The sequence below is a fragment of the Rutilus rutilus genome (genome assembly GCF_951802725.1).
Source record: "Rutilus rutilus genome assembly, chromosome: 1".
In the NCBI taxonomy this organism is placed as follows: Eukaryota; Metazoa; Chordata; class Actinopteri; order Cypriniformes; family Leuciscidae; genus Rutilus; species Rutilus rutilus.
In genome coordinates, this window is record NC_140209.1 from 25,545,359 (window position 1) to 25,567,091 (window position 21,733).

Genomic DNA, 21,733 nt, shown 5'->3' on the forward strand with positions numbered 1-21,733 from the left:
GTCTGTGTGTGTAGTGTGTTGTGTGTGTGTGTGTGAGAGTGGTGTGTGTGTGAGTCTGTGTGTGTGTGCGTGTGTGTGTGTGTCAGGGTTCTGTCACTTCTATCTAGTGTATTTCTTGGTTTTGTGACAGAGCTCTGATACTCCTGTTTTGTTTTGTCTTGTCTTTGTCTGTCTTGTTTCGTGTGCGGGGTGTGGGATCCCGGCACGTCAGTCTAGTATGGCTTCAGCTCTGTGTCGCGATTCGGACATTCATGCTCCGCGTGTTTTGTCGTGTGAGCGTGCAGTTTCGAGTTCGCTCGGGCCGTACGCTCTTCTGTCCACGTGTGTTGTGTTTTGTGTAGCACCCGGTTCGTGTTTTGTGTGAACACGTGGCTTATGAGTGTTCTCATTAGCTGCGTGTTCATGTCTCGTTGTGTGAGCCCATGGCTTGTGATTTGTTTTACTGGCCATGTGCTCGTGTTTTTGTCATGTTTGGTGTGAGCACATGGCACAAGGAAACATACATGACAAGCCATGTGCCATGTGCTCTCCTGTCGATTGTCTAGCCCCGTCCTTCTTGTTAAGCCTGGTTCACACGGCAGGATAATTAGGCCGATTTTAGCCCCGATTCACCCATTCCGACAATCTTAAGGATGCTCCGATTATGTAAAATAATCTGATCAGATATTCCTGCCGTGTGTGGTGTGTTAAGACTGCTCTCGTCTGCTCGGAAGGACGCCCGGACCGCTCCGATCTCAAATCGGGGATATCCAACATGTTGGATTTTTTTGGCCCGCTTTCTCCTCGTGTGTGGTGTCCCCCGGGGACAAACGAGCATGCAGCCTGTGGACTGTGGCGTGTAGCCAATCAGAAAGCAAGGTGACGAGGTGGTGAGGAAGCACCGGGAAACAAAATCAAAACAGCCGGCAGCATGGCGCACCAGAAAGTCCTTGTTTACTCTGAAGTCACGTCTGATCTCGAGGGATTTTGCGAGATTTCCCGTCTGACCTGGGAATGCTCGGGAGTCAAATCGGTTCGTGTGTGATGTGTTGATTTTGCCGTGTGGCTGCGCACCACACACTGTACGACCAAAACTGTTAGACCCGTGATTTTTTATTCGCTGTGTGTGGGGTCTCTCAGGTTTGGAAAATCGGCCGACAATTTTAAAATCGTCCCGTGTGAACCAGGCTTTACCAGATTATTGGTTTATTTGCCCCACCTGTCCTCATTTGTTAGCTAGTCAAGTCAAGTCAGCTACTTGACTTCGACTACCCCTTGGGGTAGTTTTGTTTGTATTTTGTTTTATTTTCTTATCATTAAAAGCCCATCAACTCTGCACCTGAGTCCTCGCTACTTTCACCATCCCCATCCCCGACAGTGTGAGTGTGTTTGTGCCCTGCAGTAGAGCAACAGCGATACATAAAATTCCATTTCCACGGTCATCAATCTCAGTCTGTGCGTACAGGCACTCTGAAGAAACAGAGGCACTCAGAGAGAGAGAGAGACAGACAGAGAGAGAGAATGATAAAGAGAGAGAGAGAAAGCTAATGGAGGAGTGAGAGTGAACGCGAGATACTTGATACGCCTTGAGTGAGTGTATGAGAGCCATTACACACCATTACAGACATACACAGACTCACTGTGTGTGTGTGTGTGTGTGTCATGTTTTATCTTCATTGTGAGGAGCAAATGTCCCTACAATTAAGGAAAGTAAAAGCTCAATTCAGCTACACTGAGCAGAGAGCAGCCGAAAAAACGCTGAAAGAACGGACTAAATAAAGTCTTGTAGGGTTTGTGTGAAGGACGTCCCTCTGTTGCTGCTTCTCTGATGGAGCTGCTGATACAACAAAACCCCAAAAGAGAGATTTGATCTTTGATATTTGATCGCAGACTATCACAATGATGTCGACCTCATAAGGAAGCATGTCAAACAGCGCTGCCTAATACAGTAATAGTAAACACACACACACACACACACACACACACAGGTGTAGACAGAGGTTTAGTTAACTCTTAAGGGACCATCCTGAACAGAGCGACCGTTCTTAAAGAGACAGTGCCCTTTTTAATCCTATGAAGCCCACTGTGTCATATTTGATATGCAAAGTTGCCTCTAAATGATCAACATGATCAAAACTTTGCTGACAAACCTGTTGCACACAATCTAAGACATGCCTTCTGTCGTCAGATTGATATAGTTTATAGGTGTTTGTTTTTTAAGAAGAAAAGTCAGTATACATTTTTTTTAATGTAAGATGTAAGATTGTGGCCAAAACTGGTACTGCAATCACTTTCAAATTACTGTAGAGCGGTGTATCCCCTCCCCCTCCCCCCTGACTCGAGGTTGCCAGATAGGCTGCAGGATCCAGCAGGAACGTTTGTAGCTGCAGCTGTGGTAACTAGAGCAGAGCTGGCAACCCCAATGCCGAAACACTACTGACTTCGTGATTGGTAGATAGGTGGAGGGTGGCGCTTCAGGCCAAAACACAACATGACAACATCAACATCAGTTGAGGGCTGCAACTTCACTTTTATAATGACAGTATCCTGGCCGGACTACTGTTGTCAGTGATATAAGTATTTGAAATGAACATGATTTCTTAATGTCTAGTGACATATCAGGGCCATTTTATAATTAATTGAAATACATTTCTTACATACATCTCCTTTAAAAGTCCTCGTGGTTAATGTGTTTTTTGCTGTGAAATCTTTACTGATTTTTATGTAAGAATAACTTTAATTTGTTAGTAATATTTCATGGTGTACACTAACTGGACTGAAGCCACTTCGGTTTACTTGATTATCGAGACATACGTTTTTAGAAAAATCATTCAGATGCGACTATCAAATATGATCATCAGGCTTCTGAGGAAGGTTTATTAGTTCATCTGTCAATCATCATTGTATTGCATTGCATTATATGTTTTAAAACGACAGAGTTTTGATCATAAACCTAAACATTTAAAATATCATCTTACTAAGACATATTAGTGGCAGATATAGAGTGACGACTGATATTTATATGCATTTTATGGAAGTAGTATAAAGATCTTGTTAATTTACATTACAATCAGAATTTCATCTTACTTTCTGGCCATATTATTATCAGCATCTGCACAAATTGACAGGCAGGACTGACCTTTGCAATAAACAATGCAATACAGTGTTGTTTGGTTTGTATTTATTTGTTGCGTTTCTTGTGGACTGTTGATTTTTAAATCTGTTGTTCACAGTATTTTCTCCCAACTGACATCTTTAGAGTTCCAATATGGTTTGAATTCTTTAAATATTCGAGAGAAACATTCTAATTTAGAATTCCTGCATTCTAATTTAGAATTACTCACCTGCACCTAGATATCTTTGAAATATGTTGTCTACAGGTACAAAAAAAAATATATATATATTTTTTTTTCTCTGACTATTATTTCATATGTCAAGCTTTACAGGGTTACAGTACCTCCTAATATTAACATACACTTCATTATTAGAGGTCTGACATCAACCTTTACATCTTTCAACTGGGACATTCAGCATCAACATGGAGGATTTAAGACTAAACCTCAGAAGATGTAAGAAAGCTAATGATTCAATGATTCACCAATGCATTCAAATGATCAACAAGTATTAAAAAATGTGAGTAAAAAATAAATAAATTGCAGGCCTTTGTGACTAATAAGACCAGCCTCAACAGAGTAAAATGTTGTTCATTTTGAGTCAAACAACATAATTTGTGGCTCAGATATGAAACACCATAATATATACACTATTTGCATAAAAATTAAATATTAAATCAGATGCATCTATCACAAGATTGACTAACATGTTAAACTCGCTGCATTAATGAGGTCATTCAGTTAGTGTGTCACCAGCTGCAGGTAAACAATGACATCAGCGACATCTTCATGTGTAGTAAAATCGCATTTAAAACAGATTTTTAAAAACATTTCACCTTTTAGTGCGACGAAACATGTCGCCCTGCATGATCAAGAGCTCAAAGCCGACGCAGACGCTCGGAAATAACCACTGCGCATCACAAACAGCATCAGATGGAGGACGGTTAGAGCGTCTGGCTTTGCTCACACACTGGAAAACAGAGTGCAGGGGGGAATTCTGGGTAAAATCTCGAGGGCAGCGGATGATACCAAGACGAGCATTAAAAGAGGGGGAGCAGGTGCGGTGCATCCGTTCATAAGATGCTCCTGAGTGAGTGTGTGTGTGTTTCTAAATTTAAGTGCAATATGCTTTTTCCCAGAGGTCACGGTGGATGATATAACTAAGAATCACAACAACAACAAAATCTAAGTGAACAAGGAAAGCTTTTAGAGAAATGGACAGAGAGAGACAGGTTGAGTTTGCACTGCACATTAATAAACCCTTATGAAAATGTATCATGGCAACCTCTAATATAGCAATGTACAGTTATGTTTCCATCCAGCGTTGTTTTTTTTGCGATAACCTCAAATTTGCATAAAAATAAAGTGGATGGAAACATAACTGTACATTGCTATATTAGAGGTAACCATGAAACATTTTCATAAGGGTTCATTTTGTGAAACGCCAAGATGTGCATATATTCTAAAAATGCACATAAAAAACAAATTTTTTATTCAATAAGACAACATGCAGATAAACTATGATGGGAACACATTTACTGAATGAATCCAAAGACTTTATATATATACAAAGACACTTCACTCGTATTACTATGAATGGGAGAAATGCAACAACGCGCAACATGATAGAATAAGTCCCGCCTTCTAAAAAAAAAAAAGAGCCAATCACCAATTGGCAATTCATGTGATTGGATAATTGGACAAACCAGTGGACCAATCGCAAATTCTGTCATCAGAATGAATTGGTTTATGTTCCTCCCAGAAGCGTATCACATGATCGCATTCCCAAACGCCAGGTATCCGAAAGGAGCCAAAAGAGCCACAGTGGCTTCCACGAGCGCAGCCACTTCCATTTTTATTACAGATATTCTGAAACAATTTCCTCGGAAGTAACATTTTTGTTCTCATGAACACATAGGATGGAAATTGTGCTTCATCCTCAATTGTTTCATGCAATATTCTGAAGTTTGAATTTTGCAACTTTGGATGGAAACATGGGACTCAAGTTTCTCAATTGTTATGGGGTTTTCAACACAAACCCTGATACAAGCATGTAATCCGAATAAAAAGATGCATAAGAATCATTTATCTTTTTCTTATCATTGAAAATGAACTCACCTGCTGTTCTTACGGGGCAGAGGAAGATCCTTCTGGGACGAAGATGACGAGACGGAGACGGAGACGGAGAAACACACAGAGAGAAGACAGAGATCAGTCGGGAGTTTGAAATAAACACAATATCTCAGACACACTTATAACGTCATTCAATTAGATACAAAACACCAGAATTAGCCAAAGACAGAGGCACAAACACTTTACAGTAACACTTTACAATAAGGTCTAAAATTGAGGTTTAAGGTTTAAAATGAAACCTTATTTTAAAGTGTTATCGAAAGCTGATATATCATAAGAATCGTGAACTAACGAAAAGCAATACATTTTTACATTAACATTAACAAAGCAAATTTTACAAGCAAAACACTTGACAAAACTAAATTTGTTGGGTTTAAATGATAAAACAATAGATCTAGTGTTGAAAATAAAGGCAGAAACTATTTAATAGCCTATATTTAATGTAAGGCGTGTGAATGTCACTAAATTAGTTTTTGAAAAGGTTTTGTCACATTTTTCGAAAACTGCAAATGAAAACCGTCTGTTCGGTTTCTGTGGACAAAACACTGGAACAAACAAACTCAACACACTTGGCAATGGCATGTAGAGAGAGAAGCTGATGTTGTTCTGGCAGCGTTCCCGTGCTTCATTTCTCTCGCTGTATGTCTGTGATTGAACCTCATAATATCCTCTCATTCATCTTACTGACAGACTCTGTGTCTCTCACTGCAGAACTTCAGCAGATGTTCAGTCAAGACCCAGAGAAACAACACGCCGTTCATGTTAAACTGATCTGAACCTCCAAACAGATTCAGAATTTACTCTTTACTTTCCTAATTCATGTTCATGGTCTCATTGTGATTTGTCAGCAAACTATGGAAGCTGGTTTCTGCCAGGAAATAAAAAAATAAAAAAAGGGAATTGCGAATTGAGAAATAAACTTGGAATTCTGACTTTTTTAATCTCGCAATTGCAATTTCTTAACTCGCGATGACTTTTTCTCAGAATTGTAAGATACAAACATGGTATTTTGACTTTTTTAACCTCCAAATTCCAAGTTTATAACTCCCAATGATTTTTTTCTCAGAATTGTCAGGTATAAACTCAGAATTGTGAATTACAAAGTCCAAATTGTGAGATCTAGACTTGCAATTGCAAGACAAAAGTCAGAATTGTGAGATGAATTACCTTTTTATTTTTCATGCTGTGGCGGAAACAAGCTTTCCATAGCAAGCACACAATTTCAGCATAAAATCTCTTTAGCCAACTAAATAAACAAAATAAATATAACATTTATGCACGTCATGTTACTCAACAAACAAAGCTTGCAGCAGCTTTAATCAACAAACATTGTTAGCATCAATTGACATTGATCACTAATCAATAGGAGCGCTCAGATGTCCTTGGACACGTGTGTGTGTGTGTATGTGTGTGTGTGTGTGTGTGTGTGTGTGTGTGTGTGTGTGTGTGTGTGTGTGTGTGTGTGTGTGTGTGTGTGTGTGTGTGTGTGTGTTTGTGCTTTCAGAATGAATGTTGTGCCTCATCTTACAACATTGACACAGGAAACCAGATGCATGTAAAACACTATCTAGAGATGAAACCTGTCAAGATCATGTCCAGGTATTTCACCACAGCAGAAAATAAGAACATTAATGTTGCATAAAGAAATGCACCATTCGTTAGCCTCATAGCATAACTGCCTAAGTCATTTAAAAAAAAAATATTACTTAGGCAATTATGCTATGAGGCTAACGATATTATTTTCATGTCAACTAAACATTTTACCTTCAAATTCACATTGCTGGAATGCAAAAATCAGACATAATACTGCCTAAGTGCCTATAATACTAATTTGATAATAATAACAATATTACAGTTATGAGAATCATTATTGAGATTATTAGCATTACATAAACTCCAAAAGTGAAACATCCAACCATCCAGGCACATTATAGTAATACAATGTTTTTGGCAAAAATGTGCATGAAAATAATGTTGCAACCTATAGTTCAGTCCTGAAACTCTAGAGGGCGCCGGCTGATCAGTCCTTTACATGCATTCTGCAAGCAATCACATCATTACCACATCATGGCACAAGCTGATTGGCTTCTGCTGATCCCACAGCCAATGAGATTGCTTGCTCAAAATTTAGGCAAAATAGTCTGCTTCAGTGTTTGCTGTGAGTTACGTCTTTGTTTGCTGGGTCCCTCCACCTCCCCAGCTCCACCTGCCTAGATCTGATACAGGATTTATGTATGTCTGTGTATCTATTAACAGTAGTAAGTCCATAATTGCTCTGCAGAAACAGCAATAATCAACAGCAGCAGCATACATTAACATTGCCATATTTAATAACACATGTTAAAAGTTGTCATGATTGAAATAGGCCTATATATACACATGGTCATAGAATTGTGTTTTTTCCCCCTAGTAACATAAGAAGCAAAAAGCAATGAAAGCTTTTAAGTTAAAAGTGTATTTTGAGACGAACAATTACCTAGAGATGTTGTCATGAGATTCACCTGATCAAAAATATTACAAAAATAAACAGATTTTGTGAACAGCTAAAAAAAAATCAAGCAAAAAAATAAACCAATAAAAAAATTAAAAATAAAACAATTATGCGTAGGTTTTCGCCTATTAAAGTGGCCTTCAACATCTTCATTTATGACAATAAGAAAGGAAAAGTCATTTTCAGAAGTGCTGTATTTTTAGCATTATTATTCAGCAACAGAAGATGCTAATTCTGCATTGACTGACTGATCAAAAGCCGTACCACTGCGCTCTAGTCTGCTTCCATGTTTCTTATTGATCATCAATAAAAGTGTGTGTTTCCGTGACAACACAGGCTCTGGTAAAGTGTGTCGGTGTGTGCTGCTGACACGTTAACATCGGGTCACCCTGTGAATAATCCCTCCAGAGGCTCTTAAAAGCTGTGGCTCAGGCTCCGTCTCTATCGACTGTGGTGAAGCGCTCTCTGACTGACCCCACAGGTCAATTACACTGTAAATACCATGAGAACTCACGACCCCACGAGTATTACAGCACACGTCAACATATGCACTCACACAGCACTGATCTTTAGCTGCATGACATTTTTCCCTGCGTCGTTCTGTTGTTTTTAAAGTGCTTTCTACAGTAAGTACCATAAAACAAAATGGCAAAGCCATATTTTCCAAATGTCTTTTTTGTCATGACAACTCAAGTGTTTGGAAAGGTAATGGATATGACAATGTTGATATGTTTCACAGCATCCCCAGTGTTAAATTGAAGCCAAAACAAAACAGCAGCCAAACAAAATCTAAAGTTAAAAAGTAAGGGTCAACAGCCCAACTAAAGCAAACACTGATCACCATAACGGTGACACACATACCAATTACGAATTTCTCTTTCAGTGATTCTGCTTGTTAATATCAGGTGTCTTCAATGATGCTCAATCATCACTCAATTAATCACTTAATTATCTCATTAACTTTAACACTGCTTCAGTGTTTCTTAAAACACTCTGAGAGTGGACTCATATAAACACTGAGAGTGTTAATTTAACACTGGGGATTTTGCTGTGTTGGTCTTGGAGAAATATATCTGGTACACTGTTATTGCTACTGCTGTTGATACTCATTTCTCTTTCTCATTAACGTTGTACAGTAAATAGTTTTGTCAACACAGACTGAATTAATCTTACTGAGGGTTAAAGTGAAGAGTAAGTCTGTTTTATGATGATTATACCAAAACATCTGGCAATGAAAACATGTATTCGTTTCAGCATTATAAATTCATGAGGCGTTCTCTTCATTAAATTATCCTTCCGTGTAAAGCAACAGAAGGCTGCGGCCCATCTCTTGTTTTTCTGGAGAAAGACGTGGCACTCTGTTTGTTTCACTGTGACTCACGTGTTTAATTTTAGCCAGTAATTGAGTTTCCATCCTTAAATGCTGTAAAAGCTTCCCAGAAACCCTGCCTGCGGAGGAGAAGAGTAGCCCGGCGAACTGGAGTGGACAGATGGAGCCGAACGAGAACAAACTCTGAGCACAGATCAGTCGAGCAAAGCACTTCAGATGCAGTAATGGAGCACGAGCCCGAAGCCTGAGAGATGCGTTCAAATATTATACAGTTAGAAAAGATTAGACAGGGGTTTTAAAGCAAATTATCGCAATTAATTATCACAATAACATATGGATGAATTATAAACCGTTTGATAATTTGGTAACAGCCTTTATGTATACTGCGTTATATCTTTTCATAAATAATTGCAACCAAATTTAAAATGCATTATAATATTTGCAGATTTATTGTTACATATGCAATTGGTTGTTTCTTATGTTTTTTAATGCTTTATACTTTATAAAGGTGTAACAATGAGTATATAACTGTGATTACAATTATACATTAGGCAATTATAAGGTGCATACTTTTATAATGCCTTACATATAAAGACATATAAAGCACAGGCGAAGCACTGCTACTTGGGCGCAGAGATATCAGATATCTTGAGCGCAGAGATAGCGGATTTCAGGTGTTGTGTGATATTTCTGCGCCCAAGTATCAGTGCTTCGCCTGTGCTTCACCCCAATATAGTCCCAAGTCAATATCTGCCTATAAATCGCCTAGTCTTAATCTGCATTGCTATTTGTACTCATTGTGAATATGCAGGCCACAAGGATTTTTTTTAATCGCTTTTACTCACGACATGCTATCCGGCAACAAAGGATTCCATTCATTATGCTAAGCTAAGCTAGCGGCAGCGCTGCCAGACTAAGACAATGCATGCACTGAGACAAAAATGCGTTTGCCCACCTATCTAAATGTAGGGGAGACGGTGAATAACCCCTATTTCAAAACACGGTGGCGTTCCTTTAAGTAAGGGATGATGTACATCCAGATGATTGTTATCTCAGAATAAACCCCGACAGGGTGATGAGGAGCGGAGGGGTCTTGCATCAGCCTGAAGGGGTTTATTCTGAGATAACAACCGGCTGGATGTACATTATCCCACTTATTACACGGATACTTGCCACATAAGTAAATAATTAAACACAAAATATTGATCAGAGTTGAAATATTTTATTAGGTCTTTAAACTAGCCTGGGTGCCAGCCCGAACCCCGCCCACAACATTTTTTGGTCGGGAAGTTCGGTCTGGACTCGCTCCGTTGAGGAGCTATTATGCCCGAACAAAAATTGTTCGGACCAATCAAATTGTCAGGGCGGGCTTTATACGATGATGGACAGATGAGCAACGGTAACGTAATCATCCACGTCACCAAAGAGCGCTTGATTTGAATTAGTTTACAACAAAGACGACTGCTGCTGGAGAATTGAGATTTCACGAGTTCACATTTACAAATAAGTCAGATAGAATAAATGCGTATATAAGATTTCACACAAATAAGTCGATAGAATAAATGCGTATATAAGATTTCACACAAATAAGTCGATAGAATAAACGCAGGTATGCGGCGCATCCCATGCAACAAGAGATTAACACAGTTGCCAAATTGCTTTATGTTACACTTACTCTCGCATCAGCTGTTGTGTAAACAGTAGGGGTGTAACGGTTCACAAAATTCACGGTTCAGTTCGATACGATACACTTGTGCCACGGTTCGGTTTGGTACATTTTTGATACAGCAAAAAGATAGAAATGCCAGAGAAATTTCCTTGATTTTATTTTATTTTATTTTTTTTTATTAAAACTAACATCATAAAGTATGATTTTTTTTTTACTTCGAGCAATTCTGGAGCAATAATTGACTCTTTTTAGGAGCATATAAAACAAAACAGCTCCTTGGAAAAAATACTGTAGTAGTTATAAACAAAGGTTTATTTTAGTTCAGAATGATTAACATTTGAGGGCAGCAATTGTATTCATAATGTCAAAATAAAACCGACGTAATGTTACTTGAAGGCATTATAGCCTACTATTCCTGCCAAACTTACATGGTTGCAGTTAGTGTTACTACAGTAAATCCATGGTGAATGTTGCTGATCTACACTGGATAGTTCATTCATGCCACAATGTTTCTTCCTGGTTTCCACGTCAGCGCTGTTTGATCCGTGAATAACGGAGAAATGTGAATGTTTCTCACTAGATCTCGCAGCGATGTTATTACTTCTGTGGCGAATTCAAATGCTTTCTTTACTGGATCTCTTATTAGCGCTGTGTAGTAACAGTGTCGCTTTATCAAGATCGGCTCGCGCTGCTTTGGTCCAAACTGATAAACGGTCCGTCAACCACACAATAACGAGCAGTTTCGTTCCGCTTGCATTACGTTTGCCATTTGATGTTGGACAGTGTTGTGGTCGCGCCGGCGGATGAGCGCGCTCACCACGCGCAACGCGCCTACATTTGAAATTTCAAAATACCCCCCCCAAACAAAAACTCTTCGGTTCTACGCGATTCACGTAAATGACCCAACTGACCAAGAAAACGGCGATTGTCGCCGAAAAGCGACAAGTTTGCAGGTATGGTTGAGACACGCCCCATAATCAAATCTCTATGGAGAAGTATCAGACTCACATTCTGACTAGAATCTGAGTATGACGACGTCAGGCTATCTTTAAACGCAAAGCGTTGCAGCGCGGCAAGTTCAAACTAGAACTACACAGTATTTCGCCACATAAATAATTATGGAGATAAGAGATATTGAATTCAGATTAAACTGTTTTAAAAATCGTACCTGTTTGTATCTTAATCCAACTGTGTACAAAACAATAGTCACAAAATGGCAGCAGCGTTTGTATGAAACAAGAGAGAGCGAGTCCACGATACTGGATGGCATAATTAAATAACTGTACACAAAATATTGCTTCGACTGAGTTTTAATATTTTATTAGCTTACCAAATGAAAAACTTTCACGAAGAAAAAACGTTTCAAGCGTATATAGCACTGCTGACTTCAGTGACCCGGATGAGCCTGTGTTTCTGCTTTGAGAGGTTGTTATCTGGAAATAATTTACCATTGATTATTGGTAATAATGCGTTTAAATATGCGTGATTGACCAATCAGAATCAAGCATTCCACAGAGCCGTGTAATAACTATTAACAAATGAGACCTTATTGTACAGTGTTACTGAACTTTCTAAAACAAGCAGATTCCACTTTCATATTTTGACAAACATGTACAGTGCTATGCATAAGTTTAGACACCCATCCTAAAGTTGACTAAAAAGAGGAATAAAAAATCATCTTTTGGAAACTTAATGCCTTAATTAAAAAAATTAGGAAAAATCCAACCTTTAAGGACACCAATTTTCTTTGTGAATGAATAATGTATCGTAAATAAATAAATGTTCTTCCTTTAAATACAGGGTGCATAAGTCAGGACACCCCTATGTTAAATTCCCATAGAGGCAGGCAGATTTTTATTTTTAAAGGCCAGTTAGCCTACTTCATGGATCAAGGATACTATGCATCCTGATAAAGTTCCCTTGGCCTTTGGAATTAAAATAGCCCCACATCATCACATAGCCTTCACCATACCTAGAGATTGGCATGGTTTTATTTCAGTTAGCCTAATAGCTGGTTTGATTTGCATTGAGAGATGATCTTATGGAAAGTACTCCATGCCAATCTCTAGGTATAGTGAATAGGTACATATTTGCGCTTTAGACCGGTCAGATGGTGAAATGGCTAAAACAGACTATATAGAAAAACAGACTTATACTGAAGAAGACATTTAAACAGACCATCATAATCACAGAGAGTTTTTTTGGTCTGCTTGCCAACCACCCATAATCCCCCAAGAAACCACTAATCATAATCAACATCCAAATAACCATCTTAAGCACCACTTTCTTTAGAAAATGTAAAAATCTGCTTCTACATATTATATTTCTCTCTTCGACAACAGTCTGATCATCATTAACTCTACTTGCAGATGATCCAGCTGAATGACGACGGGCTGAAAAGCAGTCTGAGCTTTAATGAAATGGCACAAGCTGGGCCTCCTGCCCACCGTTTGGTGCAAACCCATCATTTACTGCGCCAACCCTATAATCTGAGCGTCATTAACCTAAGAGCGTCTCGCCCGCGTGCCAGCCAACAGCACGCAAAACAGCCTGAGAGTTATCGCTGCGCCTTCTGCCGGGATTTTCGGGATTTCCTCCAACTATTTTTCCTAATGGCTCTCTGCATCAGGAGAAAATGTGCTTCAGATGCCTTCAGTGATTAAACGAGAACGGCCAGACTTACGGAAATCTACTGGGGGAACGAACATGAGGACGGATGCAGTCAAGCTCCAAAAATGAGGAAAAACATATAAAAATACATTTAATTTCATCTCAAAAAAAAAAAAAAAATTGTTTAAAAGTTTTTATTTCAACAAAAAAGTTTTTAATGAAAATGTTTGTAAAAAGATTTTTTTTTATTTTTATTAATTTAAACGATTGAAATAAATAACTTTTTTGAGAAACCAGCAGATTTACATAAGTATGATGAACCGTTTTATATAAACACTTCCTTAAATTACAACAAAATAATATTCATTTGTAAAATTTATAGAGTTTAAAAAGTTGTGTTGTGGAAATTTTATTTAAAGAAGGATACACTAGTAAATTAGCGCAAAAATGCTGGTAAAGCGGGACGCATCGGCTATTGAAACAAAGGGAACAAGGGTAAGATACGGATATTTCGGTAAATTTACAGTAAGGTAAACTTTACAATAAGATTTAATTTGTTAACATTAGTCAACCAAATCAGATAACATTAACAACATTTCTACAGCAATATTTCTAAAGCCATTCAGTGTCCATAGCTTGTTAGTTGGCTGGAAAAATAACTCGTAACTATATAGGAGCATATACACACTAAAGATTAATTATATATATATATATTACTATACCTGTTAGTGACATCTAACAGGTATTTAGCATTGACATTGTCACGCTTTTATATTTACAACAAAATAAGCTAGTAGCTGCCTGCACATATACAATAGCACTGTTATATAGCATCTATAACATATAATATATGTAACGATAAAGTTTAAAGTGCCTTCATGAATGAAAAAGCAAAACACACCTGATGCACATTCTTTGTTCTTCATTTTGTAGAAGTTTAGAGTTAAAAACCTCACTGTATTTTTGTGTAGTTAACTAAGAGACGGTCCATCGCCACCTTCCTCCAACGAGATATTTATAATATAAAATGTTTGAATAAATCTGTGATGAAAATGATTACAGCCACCATTTAAATATCTATATTTCAGATTGAAACATATGCATGTTATTAAAAACTATAAAAACTGCAATTTAAATGTTTGTAAAACAAAATTATTTGAGTTGCTTTGAGTAGGCAACTGATGAGCCGCATGCTAAAACACTCTTGCAATGTGCATGCGGCGCCCTGCTGCATGATGGGAGTGACCTTTGACCTCTGAGACGGTGTTGCACCATATGGCAGCAACAGTGCAGCGGGAGGAGGGTGTTATAACCGACACAATGTGTGTGTGCGACGCACAGAAGACACCCGAGGGACACGGACACAAACGGTGGAGGGCAATTATTCTCACACGGAGCAAAAAATATGTCACATGTCTGAAAAACACAGTCACACACAATGGCAAGCAATTATATTCTGCATAGATCAAGCCTATTTTAGGACCATTAAGATTTTTTTCTTTTGCATTCTGACATTTTTTAACACATTTCATCCCAAATTCTCATTACTGTAAATTAAAATACTGATCATAAATGTTTGCACGGTCGTAAAATGTAGCCAATGTGCATGTTGAAATATGGTTTATCTTCGTACTTTATGATACAATTTGGTTTGATATTTTTGAAGGACACATTTCATCCCAAGTTCTCATTACTATAAATGTCATATAATCTCTGGAACTGATACTGATATATTATTTTTAATTGTAAAATGGCTGGCAGTGTTTGTTGTGCTGCATTTAATTTTTTCCTGATTTAAACAAAATAAAATAAAATGTTTGTTTTTTTTAGATTAAAGAATTTTTTCCTACTGTATTTTAGTAATGATAATTCTTTTGCATTGCAATAATGACAAAAATGTGCTTAATTGTCATGAAAATTATGTATGCAGAATGAACACAAAAAATAAATGAATAAAATAAATTGCCCTAAAAATGTGTGTATTGTTGTGTTTGTATGGTTGACTTGGGGCTGAAATTCTCAGATAACACACAGACCGTCCGTCTCTCTCTTTCTTATCATGTCTCAGACTTCATGAACGTCTCTCTACTGATGAGAGTGTGTGTGTGTGTGTGTGTGTGTGTGTGTGTGTGTGTGTGTGTGTGTGTGTGTGTGTGTGTGTGTGTGTGTGTGTGTGTGTGTGTGTGTGTGTGTGTGTGTGTGTGTGTGTGATATCATATCAGACTGATTGTGAAACTCTAAATACACAAGCGGATTCTGATGTCGACACACACACACCCGTCCTAGCAAACCAAAGGATTCAGATAAGATACTGAACACACACACACACACAAGCAAACGTCTCATCATCATCACGGCTCAGAGCTCCTAAACGTTAAAGCAGCTGAATTATTTTCACCTTACAAACAAATACCATCAGATGGCATTTATACTGTAACAATGCAACCACATTCAAATACCACAGCATTAATTAAATCCAAATCCAAGGTACTGCCGAGAAACATGATATTATTACTAAAGCAAAAACACAGAAAAGCACACTAATACCATGATACTGAATGATTACCATATTAGTTTACCATGGTATTTCAAAGAATACCACCACACTCCCTTGATAAAACTGTCCTTATGTGGTCCATGTCCAGAAAACATGGTACTACTTACTATAGTGCATGTCACACACTAATACAGTACAGCCTTATACCATACTGATATACACCAAGGTGATTATCATGAATATTTACCATGGTATTTCACAGAATACCACTCTCCATTGGTTAGACTGTCACCAGGCTATAGCCTATGTTCCAGTCAGAGTATCAGATAGTAATACCATGCTATTTTTGATACAATAGTACTGAATATTTAACACATTTATTTTATACCATGTTAAGGAATCTCAAAGAATACCATGGTAAGTATGGCGAAAAACCACAATATTATCATGGCACAAAAAACATGATTTTACTATAGCAATGTTACATGTTTAGAACACACACTATACCATGGTATTGAATGACTACCATGTTCATTCACCATGGTATTTCATATAATACCACTCCCCATTGGTTAGACTGTCCTAATATGGTCCAATCAGACTGTTTCAGACAGAAACATCATGTTTTTTATATATATACCATAGTACTGAGTGTTTACCATATCCTTACACCATTGTACTTCAAAGAATACCCCATATACATGGCCAAATGCCACAATATTACCATGGTAATGTTACATGTCCAGAAAACATGATTTTACTATACTACATGTTTAGAAAACATATTAATACCATGGTAGTCATGACTACCATGTTCATTAACCGAAGTACTTCAAAGAATACCCCATTTACAAGACCAAATGGTACACGTCCAGAAAACATTAGTCTGAAGGGATGTGTGTATCTGACCTGCAGTCGCCTGCGCCTGATTATTCCCGAATCATCCATGTCGCGTCCGTTAGAGATGCTGCTTTTGCTGCTTTTGTGTGGATTAGAGGAGCCTCAATCCGCTCGGGTCCATCGAGACTTTGTTATCAGGACGCCACGCGTTTCTTGTTCATCGTTATCCAGCTCATATCGCGTATCTGAGAGGCTGGAGGAGGAGGAGGATTCACAGGATTCACAACACTCGCATCCCAAAGAAGAGTCTGAATGCTCAACGCTGGACTCACTCACGACCGCACGCTCGTGACGTCATAAAAGGAACGTGCGCGAGATCAACACGAATGATTCGCTGCGAGCGCGTCCGTTCATTTTAGCATCAGCATCAAAATCCCCCCTCTCTCTCGCTCTCGCTCTCTCTCTCTCTCTCTAGTCTAGTGTTGTTCATTCATGTCATCCTCTCTATCTCTCGGGGATGTTACAGGGATAGTTCACCCAAAAATAAAAATGCTGTCATTAATTACTCACTCTCGTATCGTTCCAAACCCGTAAGACTTTCGTTCAAAGCTAATCTGTATTAATTTAGTGGTTTAGAGACTCGATCACTCTTAATGATGAAGAGATTGAATCAGGCTTTTATTCACATACACATCAGTTGTGGTAAACGGAGCTCAATCATCTTCGCTTTACTTGCGAGAGCCAATGAAGTCCATTATCATGTGTTACATTTTAGCTTCCTCAAGAACCAATGAGGTTTATTCTCGTGTTACAGCACGACTGAGCTTCAGCAAGAACCAATGAGGTTCATTCTCGCGTTACTGAGCTTCATTCTCGTATTACGCATCACGTTTGAGCTTCAGCAAGAACCAATGAGGTTCATTCTTGTATGACGCAGAACATTTGAGCTTCCTTAAAGAACCAATGAGGTTCATTCTTGCATTACGCATCACATTTGAGCTTCCTCAAGAACCAATGAGGTTCATTCTCGTGTTACGCAGAACATTTGAGCTTCAGCAAGAACCAATGAGGTTCATTCTCGTGTTACGCAGCACGTTTGAGCTTCAGCAAGAACCAATGAGGTTCATTCTCGTGTTACGCAGCACGTTTGAGCTTCAGCAAGAACCAATGAGGTTCATTCTCGTGTTACGCAGCACGTTTGAGCTTCAGCAAGAACCAATGAGGTTCATTCTCGTGTTACGCAGAACATTTGAGCTTCAGCAAGAAGAGTTGCATGTGGAGAGAAGAGATGGGGGAAGGAAAGGACATGTAGATTAAGACAATACTGAGGTGATTGACTGTGATTGAGGTGTGATTGCATCTTGTATGGGGATGCTAATTTTGCAAGAGAGAGTTCAAATGTTAATTTCCCCTGTTTTCTCAGAGAGTAGCCCTCTCTTGGTCCAGACAGTTCAGCATCAGTCCTACAACTCTACAGTCAAGAAGTCATCTCTCACACCATTTACACATAATGACTGTATTCAGAACAGGAACCAGTTTGTCCTGATGAGCTCCTAATACCACAGAGGAACTTCACATGAAAAGCGTAAGATGACAGAATTAGAAAAGGTCTGATTCTGTGCTAAATGTCTTCATGTTTTCATTGTGACACTATATCAGAATGGGAGCGCAGGAGCCTTGTGCATTAGTGAGCAGCAGAGGATTCGCTGTTTTTACACCAACTGACATCACTCATCCGTACAGGCCAGACGCTGCGCCGGGATCAGGCCTGATCTGACTGATCTCATTCACTGATCCCTGATTCACAGATGCTGCATGACACACGACAGCAGATTTCTGTCACTACAGCATGCTAACATAGTGCATTTTCTGAGATCTGCCAAAGTAAGTTGCTGCAATGCAATGAACTTTTTTTTTTTTTTTTTTTTTTTTCAATGCTACAAGAACAAGATGTATTAAATAATCTTATTTTTAATAAAATTAGAAATTGAAGAAAAAATACATAACATTCAGCAAAGTTTTTAGCAATTTTTTATATATATATTTTTTTCAAAAGTTAATTTAATCAAATTTATATAATGTGAAAATTTGGTTTGCTTTTTATGCATATGGCATTTTCCTAATAAAATAAATAATTGTAAATGTATTCTTCTTTACTTTTCAGAGATTCATTCTGAAAAAACAACCACAAAAAAATAAAAAAATTATATTATACAGTCCAGTTTTCTGTTAATATAGGTTTCTAAATCCTTCCAAAATAATCTTTAGTAAATAAAATGGTAAAACAAAGCAAAATTATTGCTTTTTTTTTCCAGTCCACAAAATTCACAGGTATATGAAATGTTCAGGTTTAATCTTTCCAAAACACACTTCTTTTCATTTAGTTATTTATACAAAATTTGTTTTGAATTTTTTCATGCTTTGTTCAAATAGATATTACCAAATAAAGAAGAAAAGCTTGCTGCAGGAAAAAAAACCATTTTCTATTTTTTTGAAAAAAAGAAAGAAAGAAAAAAGACTCAAAGAATGATAACTTGTTTGCTGAAATAAACATGAAACATAATGAGGTAATATGATGATAATGTGTCAGACTACTGTTGTATACTGAGTTTTGTTTCACATTTCATTAGTACATATTATTATATTACAGTGCCCTGCATGTTTACAGTGGCAATATACACTCACCTAAAGGATTAGGAACACCTGTTCAATTTCTCATTAATGCAATTATCTAATCAACCAATCACATGGCAGTTGCTTCAATGCATTTAGGGGTGTGGTCCTGGTCAAGACAATCTCCTGAACTCCAAACTGAATGTCAGAATGGGAAAGAAAGGTGATTTAAGCTATTTTGAGCGTGGCATGGTTGTTGGTGCCAGATGGGCCGGTCTGAGTATTTCACAATCTGCTCAGTTACTGGGATTTTCACTGGGATTTTCTAGGGTTTACAAAGAATGGTGTGAAAACGGCAGTCCTGTGGGCGAAAATGCCTTGTTGATGCTAGAGGTCAGAGGAGAATGGGCCGACTGATTCAAGCTGATAGAAGAGCAACTTTGACTGAAATAACCACTCGTTACAACCGAGGTATGCAGCAAAGCATTTGTGAAGCCACAACACGCACAACCTTGAGGCGGATGGGCTACAACAGCAGAAGACCCCACCGGGTACCACTCATCTCCACTACAAATAGGAAAAAGAGGCTACAATTTGCACGAGCTCACCAAAATTGGACAGTTGAAGACTGGAAAAATGTTGCCTGGTCTGATGAGTCTCGATTTCTGTTGAGACATTCAGATGGTAGAGTCAGAATTTGGCGTAAACAGAATGAGAACATGGATCCATCATGCCTTGTTACCACTGTGCAGGCTGGTGGTGGTGGTGTAATGGTGTGGGGGATGTTTTCTTGGCACACTTTAGGCCCCTTAGTGCCAATTGGGCATCGTTTAAATGCCACGGCCTACCTGAGCATTGTTTCTGACCATGTCCATCCCTTTATGACCACCATGTACCCATCCTCTGATGGCTACTTCCAGCTGGATAATGCACCATGTCACAGAGCTCGAATCATTTCAAATTGGTTTCTTGAACATGACAATGAGTTCACTGTACTAAAATGGCCCCCACAGTCACCAGATCTCAACCCAATAGAGCATCTTTGGGATGTGATGGAACGGGAACTTCATGCCCTGGATGTGCATCCCACAAATCTCCATCAACTGCAAGATGCTATCCTATCAATATGGGCCAACATTTCTAAAGAATGCTTTCAGCACCTTGTTGAATCAATGCCACGTAGAATTAAGGCAGTTCTGAAGGCGAAAAGGGGTCAAACACAGTATTAGTTTGGTGTTCCTAATAATCCTTTAGGTGAGTGTATTTTGTTTGGAAAGCACATTACTTTAATAACACATGGTGTCTGGAGCATCTGGTCTTCTCTAAAACATCAAACTGAACAGCGTCCCGTGGGGTGACCAACATAGAAGCAGATGTGAAAAGATGTCGGCTGTTAAGCGTTTGACACACTATAATCCTATAGTGACATCATTGCAGACAGACTCATCAATAAGTCATGGTTGAATCACATGTCTCTAATGATTCACTGTATCTGTGTTCCGGTATCTTGAAACTCTTCTCAGAAGATATTGATGGCGATTACTATAATAGTTCAGTTGTATTGTATACAGGGACACAAGATTGTGCTGAATGCATCACTACCAACACTTCGAAAAATAAAAGTGTAATAAAAAGTACTAGACGTTGATTTTACTGTACAGCAAATGTAGTGATATGCATTTTTATATATTTTACAATAATTTTGCTCTAAAATTGCTAGAAAATCAAAGCCATGTCAATCTAGTTGTGTTCCAAATTTGAGGTTGATATCACAAAAATTGAGCCCGCTAAAAGATTTCAAAATACCAATTCAAAATGGGTTTCACAGGATGAATTTTTGAGTGTTTGAGAGATTCCTAATTTATGATGATTACTAAAATATGAAAAAATAACCCAACATTATTAAGTGAGAATAAAACATATTTAAAGTAAAAAACGATGCATTTGCTTCAATTCAATACATTCAATTTATTTTTCCCCCTCAATTTGACTAATAGTTTTTTCTTCAAAGCATAAATCTATGCTAAGTTTTACTAGAAAAACAGGGCTCTAGCTTTGGATGCTGGTTTATAATCCGCTAGTTTTGCGCTCAAAGCAGAAGCAACAGTACAGTAGCTGTAGTTTGTGTTCATCTCCATCTCTGTCCATGGTGCTGATCACGAGAACAACTGACTTTACTGTCATTCAGCACCCGCAGGGACTTACATCACACTCAAACTGTGTCATTATACTGGAAAACGAAACATCAAAGCGTCAACACAAGCAAATGTTCAAGGACATTTCACAAAGAGAACGTTTGAGGGGTTTGAAACGCTAAAACAATAGATTTACTGTTGAAAACGACTTTGTGGAACATGTTCATATTGTGACGAACACTTTATTTGTTGACGTTACTGCAAAAAGAAACAGTATTTTTGTCTGGTTTTGCAATAAAAAAATTAAAAAAATAAAAAAGATA

General features: G+C 38.1%; 1 protein-coding gene across 1 annotated transcript in view; it reads right to left on the reverse strand.

The window, feature by feature from the left end:
- Positions 1–17,165, reverse strand: part of mast1b (microtubule associated serine/threonine kinase 1b) — a 39,717-nt gene extending 22,552 nt beyond the window's left edge. The window contains exons 1-2 of the mRNA XM_084387428.1: positions 16,732–17,165; positions 5,211–5,239 (exon numbers count right to left, since the gene is read on the reverse strand). Coding sequence (XP_084243554.1) covers positions 5,211–5,239; positions 16,732–16,770 — 68 coding nt within the window. The 5' untranslated portion in view covers positions 16,771–17,165. The remainder of the gene's footprint in view (positions 1–5,210; positions 5,240–16,731) is intronic.
- Between the last annotated feature and the right edge of the window lie 4,568 nt (positions 17,166–21,733).